Here is an 11893-nt window from a genome sequence, read left to right on the forward strand (position 1 = left end):
GGAGCATTATTTCAATACTTAGATTAGTCTAATTAACATAATAAATAAAGAATGATCGTTTACATATGGATTTTTTTTAATCATCCGAGGCGATCGATGGAAAGCTGAAGATGAATTCTTCCAGTTGGAAGACCCAGCTTCAACTTGTTATATATATATATAGAGAGAGAGAGGGATTCTCAAGTGTGAGATCCCACACTTTATTTAAAGTGCGAGATCCATCTAACACCATTCACGCGTGGGCCCCATCATGTGTGGGGACCACACTTACACATAGTGAATGATGTTAGATGGATCCCTTATTTTAAATAAAGTGAGGGATCCCTCACTTGAGAATTTTCATATATATATATATATATATATATATATATATATATTTCTTATCGTGTTCAAAGGTATTCACTTTAGGATTTTTATATTGGTATCTAATATCAGGAACTGTATATTACCATGTAGGACAAATCCATGCTAATTGGGATGCTTAAGCATCCACAATGGGTGCACTTTAGAGTGCTTGAAATCATACTTTCTTGATAAATTTAGTGCTATATGTCTACAATTAGCACATTTTGACACTCCAAAACATATGAAAAATTTGTATCTACTCCATATTTGGAGTGCTTCTTGGTTCATGAATAGTGAAGAGAGATGATGGAAAGGAAGAGAGAGAAGAGGGAGAAAATGAGTATAGAGTGTTGGCTCAAGTGTGTCCATTGTAGGTGTATTGGAACGTAACACTTATTAAATTGATACTTGCACAAGATGTTACTAAGCCTTTTGTTTTGATTTGTGGATATGAATAAACAACAAATGTACTAAACATTGAAACCTAACAATAGACAAGCTCACCAACTAGGGCCACTGGAATTGTTAGGTGGAAATACTTACCACCTAGTGGCATAGCTAAAGATCTCCCAAGATCGATTAGCACTTTAAAGCAAATCTTTAATCTTTAATTGGAATCCTAGTCTTCACCACAAATTAATTTATTGGAAATATTAAACAATTAATAAAAAAAAGGATTCATGACCTAAAGTCAAGATTTAAAATTGGTTTCTTGAAGCCCCACAATGTGGACAGTTGTGTTCTATATAAAAATATACATATATATTACCTTACAGCCCAATTCCAATGTGAAGAGTGAAGACCCAAACATTTATTTTGGCCTGGGCCAGGGCCTAGATTATCTGCAATTATTCTTTGAGCCCAAGAACCTGTAAGGATCGAGTGCGCCCACGGATCTTAAGGCGAGTGAGGAACACTATTTTGGACCGAATGGAACTCTCAATAAGTCGTTCAACCGAAAGTATTAATGACGATTTGAGTCTTCAAAATCAGAGAAGCAAAGCGTACGTCGAATCTGAGAAAATCAAGGGACTCCATTATTCTTTTGAGTAAAATCATTGGGTAAGAGAGTTGTCTGTTAGGATTTTTTTTCCCCGGTCGTATAACGATCTGTAATTATCGTGGAAATCTTGTGTTGGATTTGGTTTCACAAATTCATCTGCTTTTGTTTTGAAGGTTCTGATCGGAGAACGACTGGACGATTTTCTACGTCGCGATGGCAGTTGCGTCTGAAGAAGCCACCAGCATATGCAGTCACTGGTGATTATCCAATTATGACTTTCTGATTGTTACGGATTGATGTTTCTTTGTTCTGTCCTCCGTGAAATCTGTGTTTCATGTGTAAATTTTCTTGTTTTATTGATCTTAATTGTTTAATTAGGGTCCAGGTTTGTAACATCACGTAATATGCACGTTTACTATCTTTGTCTGCCGCGCGCTTGGAGAGGAGGCACTTTTTTTTTTGTCTTGTCCTTCTCTTTTTAATTCTGCATTGTAGCCCTTTGGAGAGGTTATATGTGGACTTAGGGTTTCCTTTTTCTGCTCAACAGACCCGTTTATGGTTGGCTTATCAAATTCTTTCAGAGTCTGATTTGATAATTTAGAATTTCTAGTACATCATTCTGATTTCTGTGTTATATTGTGCTCTTTATTTTTCTTGAATTATTTGCACAGTTGGTTTCATAATTTTGGTTTGTGCACGTTGATATGTATGGGCAAGTTAAATGTATGATTGAGCTAAAAAATTTATGTTTGTCCATTAATAGGTTTCCCTTTGTGAAATACTTGTTTTCGGAAGGTGGCGTCTTAAATTTACTGGATTCTAGCCATTAGAAGCCTTTTGGAATTTCAACAGATGCCAAGCTGTGATAATGATACGAGTTGTCATCTTGTTTTTTTCTTTCTATTTGTATTTCGACTGAGATATAATGTAGTGCTTAAAGTTTTTGACAATCTTCTAATTTTGATGTCAGTTTTTGGATATTTAGCATGTTAAATCAGCTTCCTGCTAGTTCTTTTTGTTATGTGAAGGAGTTTTTGTGTATGTGATGTGTAATAAACTAATAATGCCTTGTGCAAGTGTTTTGAAGGAAAGGGATTGACATGTCTTCTGTAGCTTTTGAATCCTGAGGCTATGATTGTTTAGATTTGGTTTGATTGTCTTACTATTGTTTCTTATGGGAAGATGAGTGGAGCAAAGGGTTTCAATTGATTGTTTATTATTAATTTCTGTCCAACAAGCGAACATGTGGTCATTGGTCAATGGTAGAGTTGTAGTGGTGCAACCTAGAAGTCACATGATTCAATTCCTGTAAACAGTATCTCCACATATTATGTCCTCTCCTACTGCGGGAGCCATGTGCACGAAAGTTGTTTACCTATTATTAACTTCTATCCATTTATCATTTGTTTAGCGGCGATATGTGTTTCAAATGATCTTTCAAGCTGAATTGGTAGATGGAATATTTCTTTGGAGTTAAATATTTCCTAAAGCATACTTCTAAATTGAACAATTTTTTAGTTAAATCGAGCACTTGGATTGCATGCATATTCAATTTTCTTGTGGATTAAGACAATCAGTACTGTTGCATGCTTGGGTAGCAAGTGTTGTTCCTGTTTCTAGTGTCCTTTTTTTCAAGAAAACTTGAACTTTTCTAAGTGTAGTATGTGGGATCCATGGTTCACCATGAATTAATTTCTGGCATTAGCAACTAATAATGTGATGACATCTTCTGACTATTGAGCAAAATGCTGATCTAATTTGTTTATATCATTGTAGTGACAGAGCTATACCATCCTCAAACATTGATTTGCATTTTGCTCACTGTGCCCGAAATCTGGAAAGATGTAAAATCTGTGGTGATATGGTTCCAAAGAAACACGCTGAGGAACATTTCTTGAACACCCATGCTCCGGTATGTGATTTTATTTGGGAACTTTTTTTGTTTTTTGATTGCTACAAAATGGTAGGGTGTGTTTCGGAGAGGAGGTAGGATTATTTCCCCTTTTATATGTGGTGCCTTGTTGCACATAGTTCAGTACTATTAATGTTGCAGTGAAGAAAAGCAAGTTAAGCAGGTGGTCTTGTGTAAACCTTTTTTTGGGATCCTGCATCAGGTGTATGAATCGCATCATAATTCACTGGTTCTTTATCCCTTTTTCTAATTTGTTGTAAGGAGGTTTCTTAAGAAACTTGTACAATGCACTGCTGCATTGACTGTGGACTGGGTTCATCCATCTAGAGAAAGAGTGACAGTGCTTTCTTAATCTCAAGCCAAGGTTGATAGTTGTTTGGAGTCCAGGCTTGTTTGTTAAATTGAAATTTAAAAATTGTAGTAGGCATGGATGAATGCAGAGCTACTATAGAGTCTTTCTGGATGGCTGGCAATGATGTGATTGACAACTCGTAGTTCAATAACTTCTGCGGGTTACCACTAATTTGCAAAAGATTATTTTATTGCTTGTTGATTCCTGTGATGAAATCCTTTGCTATATTGAGTTTCTTACTAAATCAACTTGGGGTCTTTTTTATATGAACAGTTAAAAATTGGATTCCAGTTTTATTATGTTGTTTTGTTGGTTATATGGTTATCCTATCTCTGTAGGAATGATTAATTTCCTGAATTTTCCATTGGAGGTTAGTTAGGTTTAAGAGAGTAGAACAACAAAATGCATGGTGAAATATGATTTACTTGAGTTGCAGTTCTCTTCTGCTCACTTTTGCTTGATGTTTCGTATAAGGCAGCTACAAACTTGACCTTTTTATTCTTGAGCAGGTATCCTGTTCATTGTGCAATGAGACGATGGAACGAGATATTTTACCCATCCATAAAGGTGAGAATTGCCCTCAAAGGATCGTCACTTGTGAGTTCTGCGAGTTTCCACTTCCAGCAATTGATCTAGCTGAACATCAGGTAATAAATATCAATAAATTTGCCAGTATGAGATAACTTCCAGTTGCATTTTCTCTCACCAACGAATTTGCATTTTCCTATATTTGTAGGAAGTGTGTGGGAATCGGACAGAACTTTGCCATTTGTGTAATAAATATATCAGACTACGAGAACACTATAATCATGAAACTAGATGCACTGGTGTCTCAGATCATAATGTAGGATCATCAAGGTAGATATTCAACCCTTTTTTTTGTTCAATTTTGATTTCTGAAACGAAAACATCCCAGTCTTTTTGCATGAATTTGTGCTTATTAGCTGTATTTAGGGTATGGACACTGTAAGTTATATGTCATTGCCACGTTTACGTAAGATTTAGTCTTAAATTGGTCAATTGTTTCCAAAAAATCATAATATGGTAAATTGCGATTGCTTACATAAATTTCTTGTTCAAAATGTAGGCAGTTTATAACACTTGAGTAACTGGAGCCTTATTTTTCCCTCCCATGCTACGATGGGTCATGAAACTGAAATGGATTCATTGATTGGAATGTATATTTATCATGCATTCTTGGTGTTGGCCCTGCACAAATTTCGGTATTTGTGCTTTGCATTGAGGCTGAGGTTTGGTTAACATTGTATGGTACTTGTTATTCCTGACCATACTTGTAATTTTGGTTTGCATTGGAGCTCTTGATTCTCCGCCAATGTTGACTTGTCAGTTTCTTGAAATTTTTATTGGGTTTAGAAAAAAATGATGTCTTATGGCTGTTGTCAGTGTCCTTGACATTGATTCTATTGGAGGAGAATTTTGTGTGTGAAAGAGATTGTCATGCTTCTCTTTTTTTTACTCCTATGTGGTTGTGGTTGGTGGTTTAATGTAGGAGCAGCAGCCCAAGCGTCTCTCATATCAGGCATGAATTATTAATTGTTGAACATCTGCAATTACATTGTATTAAAGCATGTAGGATAAATGTTTATTTTTTTTATCAGTCTTTTTTTTTTCGCAACTGTAATATTTTTTTTTAGAGGTTTATTCTTGGTCCCCAACCACAAAGAGCATCTAATTGGGTTGAAGACAAACCTTAAATATCATTATTTTGGTACAAAAAAGTGACAACCAGGATTTCTGAGTCTACCTTTGTAGGATAGTTGCATAATGCACTTCTCCATGTTCTATAAAATTTACTTGAATTTCATTAGCATCCTAGAATATGACTGTCGTCGTGGCTCATTGACATGGGTATAATTTGTTTGGCATTGATCTGAAGGGACACGAGAGCTGCTGAAAGAGAGCAAGGTGCTGAAAGAGAGCAAGGTGCTCGGAGAAGAGATCCACATGAATTTTCTCGGAGGCGTTTGCTCTTCACCATAGCAATAACTGGCATTGCTGTTCTATTAGGCTCACTTTTCTTTCAGAGGAAAGCTGAGGATACTCGAGTGCATTAGCGACAAAGAGGGTACATGTCTGGTATCTGTAAATTAGCCCAAAGCTACTTCTTCTGTTCATGTCGACGGGTAGCGTCTGATAGTGAACTGGTATTACTATATTTGAAACCTCTTTAAGGTATATATTGATGTTTCCTGTTACCTTATTGCATGCCATTTTCTTTGGCTTTGGAACCAGGTTTTGTTAGATTCGGGATACAACTGTTTCATTTCTTGAATTATTGATTATCCTGTTCTCTTGAATTACAGTTTTTAATTATAATGGACTCCAAAAGAAAAAAAAAAAAAGCAGCAAATTTTCGAATTTTAAATTGCAATTTTCGAAGTACTGTACAGACGATCTTTATGGATAGTTATACGATATCTAAATGTAGGTGTGTATATATATATATATAATCTCATATGTGCACCAACTTGCAAAAGATTGTACCTGCCCCATTTCCACTTGTCAGTCAAAGAGGCCAAACTGGTTGGTTCTTCTGGTCTGGTGGCGGTATTAGGTTGCCCACCAAATTATGAATTTATAACAACTCTGCTTCAAAGAGATGGTACTTAATATGGAAAAAAGAAAAAGAAATGAAACGCAAACATGAAAAAGAAAAAAGAAAAAGATTGCCACTTGGGATTTGTTAGTCTAAACAGATAATTAAGCAGCCACATCACCAAATTCATTAGCCTTTCTTTATCAGCACAAGAGTGCTTTCATAAACTTGCAGCATCATCCCATTCATATTGATGCCAACCCTATCGATATCACACATCTTACACGATTTCAATTAACGGTATGATGGAGCTTTAGCGATTCTTGCACGCATTTGTCTAATGCACCAAACTATTAGTGGCGAGTGGCGACCAAGCTAAGTGACACTACGGAAGGCAAAAATTGGAGAATAGGAAATCTTTTTTTTCATTTTAAGGAAGCGAAAACCAAACAGTACATTCTTATCTCTCTCTCTCTCTCTCTATATATATATATATATATATGCCATTACATGCTATGCTAAATTATAATTTGTTGTCAGTGATCTCGCAGACTATTGATAATGCCGCTTATAGGGGTGCAATTGCTGGTTCAGGATAGTCATGTAAATCCCATTTGGAATCCGCGCACCTTGTTACATGCTTGATTATTCACAAGCTGTTTATTTTATATATTAGAATTAACAAGCAAACTCATTACTGGTAATTTCTATATCATGGAATATTGATCATGTAGGTGGTGATGGATAATGGCTTACTCCAAGTTACATTATCAAAGCCAGAGGGAATTGTCACTGGGATTCAATACAATGGCATTGACAATTTGCTTGAAGTTCTTAATGATGAATCCAATAGAGGGTATATTCTCTTCTTTTCTTTTTAATCTCTTTCATTTTTCAAGAACTACATAAATACATACATAGAGCAGCATTATTTAGTCTTTTTCATGTAAATACATACAACAGCCTATATATATATATACACACACACACACACGTCATATATTTTTCAACCTATCAATTGAATTTGTAGGTACTGGGACCTTGTTTGGAACGCACCAGGAAGTACAGGGACAACGGGTAGTTTTGATGTGTATGCTCCCACTCTATATGACTTCTGTACTATTCCAGTTAAGCTTATCATATTGCATGAAATTGAAAAGGCAAATATTCATAATTCTGCCCTTTTTCTTTTCACTAAAATTCTCAGATTTCTCTCACTCTATTTTCAATAACTGTTGCAGGATTAAAGGAACAAGTTTTACAGTTATAGTAGAAAATGAAGAACAAGTTGAGGTTTCCTTCACAAGAACATGGGATCCTTCCCTTGAAGGCAAATCAGTTCCCTTAAATATAGATAAAAGGTATTAATTTAGCTAATTATCCCCCTCTTATTCTACAACAATATTATTAATTATTAATTTCTTATATATTAATGGTTTTGGAAATTAAATGATGTTTTAGGTTTATAATGCTGCGTGGATGCTCAGGTTTCTACTCATATGCCATATATGAGCACCTAAAGGAATGGCCTGGTTTCAATCTTGGTGAAACCAGGATTGCCTTCAAGCTTAGAAAAGACAAGTACACAAGCTTTCCGTGTTTTGTTTTTTTTTAAATAAATATTTTCTAATTGACAAAAAGAAATTTTTTAATAAGTAATTAAATTTTTTTGTTTGTTTTTGAATTGGATAGGTTTCACTACATGGCCATAGCAGACAACAGGCAAAGATCCATGCCCTTACCTGATGACCGGGTGCCACCAAGAGGGCAAGCCCTGGCCTATCCTGAAGCAGTCCTACTTGTCAAACCCATAGAACCCGAGTTCAAAGGAGAGGTACATATACATACATACATATCTACATATATATATATATATAATCATGGTGTATATAAAGTTTTTTGGAGTATTTGATTGGAAATACAGTGATGGAATTATGTGATGTAATTTATGCGAAGGTGGATGACAAGTACCAATACTCGTGCGATAACAAAGATATTCGGGTCCACGGGTGGATATCCACGGACCCGCCCGTTGGGTTCTGGCAAATCACACCAAGCGACGAGTTCAAATCCGGTGGGCCCGTCAAGCAGAATTTGACCTCTCACGTGGGTCCCACAACTCTATCAGTAAGTCTCCTAATTAATGGATTACTAATTTTTCATCTTTGGTTTTTGATTTCTTAATTAATAAAGAATGGCAGGTGTTTCTGAGTGCTCATTACGCTGGGGACGATTTAGTGCCTAAAATTGCAGCCGGTGAGGAATGGAAGAAAGTGTTTGGCCCTGTTCTTATGTATTTCAACTCTTCAATATATGAAGATGATCCACTGAATTTACTTTGGGAGGATGCTAAAGAACAGGTGTATATATATATATATATATATATATATATCACAGAGAATCTGGCCTTAATGATCTTTAATAATACTAAGTAAAAATTAATTAACAAATTCTTATATGCAGATGATGATTGAAGTCCAAAGCTGGCCTTATTGTTTCCCAGCTTCAGAGGATTTTCCCAAGTCAGACCAAAGGGGCAATGTTAGTGGCAGACTGTTGGTTCAGGATAGGTAATATGTTATATGTGTTACAGAAATTGTATTTCTTATTTCTCCTTTTGACGTTTGAGTTACCAAATTTGATTTGTATTGATGTTAGACTTGTAAAAAGTCCCACATCGATTTGGTGTAAACCAACGATATGATTTAGGACATCCCCAACCATAAGTTGGAAATTAGGGATGCAATTTAAATTTTGCGTCCATAAATAATGTAAAAGTAAGGGTAGTATAATTCATTTACTCCAATGGTGGGTGGGAAATGTGGATACAAAGTGATTTCTTTATATTTTTTGATTTTTTTTAATGTGAAACTCTCTCTTAACTACCAAACATTATTTCCCTTCAAAAATTTTCATCTCCTCATTTGGGAGCTATATTTAGCACTTCATGATGAGAAGTTGTATAATACAACCCCATATACCTGGGTTGGAGAAGAAATTTTTTTTTTTGAAGTTTTATTTTGAAAGTTAGGAAGAATACAATCTCATATATCACTTGGGTTGGAAATAATCTTATAACTGTGAGTCCCAACCCTTGAGACGCCTTTTGAAAATAAAGTTACGCGAGCGTTAGGTTTAGAACGTGGGAGCTTGGACAATACCTCAACAGAATTGGACCCAAATCTCTCTCATCTCCTTCTTCTACCTCTCATATCTCTCTTAATCTCTTCAAATTATAACAATTGGATCTTATTAATGTTAAGGTATGCGAGCGCTGATTATATATCAGCAAATGGAGCTTATGTTGGTTTGGCACCACCGGGCGAGGCTGGTTCGTGGCAAAGAGAATGCAAGGTGATTTTGGTTTCTCTATCTTTTTGACCCATCTAATGCCTTCAAATAAAGCTTAAAGATGATAATGATGCATGTTAGGCTTACCAATTCTGGACTAGAGCAGACGAAGATGGCTTTTTCTCCATTAATGACGTGCGAGCTGGAGACTATAACTTGTATGCATGGGTTCCAGGTTTTATCAGCGATTATCGCTATGATGTTATTATCAACATAACTCCAGGTACCATTCCCTAAATTCTTAATAAAACTCATGGTTGCATATAATATATTAATTGATGCAATTCGTTCAAAATATTTCTAAAAAAGAAAAAAGGAAAATTTGTCCATGAAAAGAGTTTATGAATTCCAAATCGTCAAAGAGAATCATTGTCCTCGATTTATTGTTCTTAGATGTCTAAATATTTCGTACCAAAATGATGTCAAAAGACCAAGTTTTGTCGAAATTGGACAAAAAATGAAAATTTTGTGAGCAATTTAGAAAGGATCGTTGTATCTTATTGTTCTTAGATGTCTAACTTATTAGTTTAAACTTTGTCAAAAAAGAAATTCAGGCTTCGAAGTCCATGAGTCGAGTCCGGGTAATTAATTGATGTCTTAGTTCAAAACATAACAAAATGCAGGATGTGAAATTGATACTGGTGATCTTGTCTACGAGCCTCCGAGAGACGGACCGACATTGTGGGAGATAGGTATCCCCGATCGCTCTGCTGCAGAATGTTCCTGATCCTAATCCCAAGTACATCAACAAACTCTATGTCAATCATCCTGACAGGTAATTACTGTTCTTTATCTCCAAATTAGAAATTGAAATCATGATGAGATATAACAAATGATGTAACAATGTTAATTCTTCAAACGACAATATTGTGCAGGTTTAGGCAGTATGGATTGTGGGAGAGATATGCAGAGTTATATCCTGATGGAGACTTGGTCTACACAATAGGAACCAGCGATTATACGAAAGATTGGTTCTTCGCGCAGGTTACCAGGTACAACGTAAGATTATTAGAACATGAGACTTTAATCGATTGCTATAATGTTTATTGTTTTAGACACAATTAGGGCAGTCAAAAACATTAAACATACATTTTAAGCCTAGAATGCAAGAAACTGAGGATCCAAAAGAAAAAAAAATTCAAAATATTTTTATAAATCGTGGAATGATCCCTTAGAAAACTAAATAAGTGGTAAAAAAAGGAAATCGCAAAAAATAAGAAAGTGTTCGAAAATAGTAAAATACTAATTTGAAAGTCTAAACAACAGGATTTGGCCAAAACAATGTGGGGTTAGCGACAAAACACTAGTGTTGATGACAATGCCGAATCGAATCACCATCAAATTTCTCGCAACTCCGAACCCGTGACTTTTATATCATACATAGCGGTATTCTTGTAATAAATTTGATTAGTCCTACATCAATAAGTTAATTAGCTAGCTTTACAGGAAAAAAGACGATAACTCATACCAAAGGACTACATGGCAGATCAAGTTCAATCTAGACAATGTGTATCAAACTGGTACCTATAAACTGCGGGTGGCGATCGCATCTGCAACTCTCTCTGAATTGCAGGTACAGAAAATGTATATTGATTTCTCAATCAAGAAATCTTAATTTGTCAGCGTAAATTGAATTTTTTTTCCCTCTCATTTGGGGTGAAGGTTCGAGTGAATGATCCAAAAGCAAATCCTCCATTATTTTCAAGTGGACTCATAGGGAGGGACAATTCGATCGCACGCCATGGAATTCACGGGCTTTATTGGTTGTACAGTGTGGGTGTTCCGGGGGCTCGACTGGTCGAAGGAGACAACACTATATTCTTTACACAACCAAGAAGTGTTGGTCCTTTTCAGGGGATTATGTATGATTACATTAGATTAGAAGGTCCCTCATCATCATCTTCTCAAGCTATTTGAAATTTAATGGAATTAAAGTTCTTTGAGTTCAGTTTGAGCTAGATTTCATAGGCAGAAACATATCATGTTTTTAAGAGAGCGGGGCGATCCCCCGTTTAAATGGGTTGAGGACTCATGGTTCCTTGTCAATGAAAAAATTCGTTACATTGTGCAATATGTACATGCTCGGTTTTATTTCTATCAATACGTGGGCATTTGTTTAAGATTTTTGTAGTGTAATAGCCTCAAGCAAACACAGATTTGATATACCGAAAAGATAAACGTCCCAACAATAATGCCCTCAGTTGCTGTCCATACATCTCAATAACTGGAATCCTAGTTGCTGGACTTTTAGCGTTACTGTTCGATATATCAAAGCGAATCAGATCAAGCCTAAATTTGGCTCTAAGCCTGAGAAGTCAGAACTACTCACCACGGGCCTTCATAGTGAAATGATCAGTTTGTCTTTCCAAACCC

At 35.8% G+C, this 11893-nt stretch overlaps 1 protein-coding gene and 1 pseudogene across 1 annotated transcript; both read left to right on the forward strand.

Moving 5' to 3' along the window:
- Positions 1 to 1256: 1256 nt before the first annotated feature.
- Positions 1257 to 5946, forward strand: LOC120008872 (XIAP-associated factor 1-like). The gene is made up of 6 exons (XM_038859238.1): positions 1257 to 1407; positions 1522 to 1605; positions 3125 to 3260; positions 4122 to 4259; positions 4349 to 4470; positions 5510 to 5946. Exons 2-6 carry the CDS (start codon positions 1562 to 1564, stop codon positions 5685 to 5687), a joined length of 618 nt encoding a protein of 205 aa, XP_038715166.1. The 5' UTR covers positions 1257 to 1407; positions 1522 to 1561; the 3' UTR covers positions 5688 to 5946.
- A 721-nt stretch (positions 5947 to 6667) lies between these two features.
- On the forward strand, positions 6668 to 11593 carry LOC120009184 (annotated as a pseudogene).
- The last annotated feature ends 300 nt before the right edge of the window (positions 11594 to 11893 follow it).

The sequence above is a fragment of the Tripterygium wilfordii genome, chromosome 11 (assembly GCF_013401445.1).
Source record: "Tripterygium wilfordii isolate XIE 37 chromosome 11, ASM1340144v1, whole genome shotgun sequence".
NCBI lineage: Eukaryota > Viridiplantae > Streptophyta > Magnoliopsida > Celastrales > Celastraceae > Tripterygium > Tripterygium wilfordii.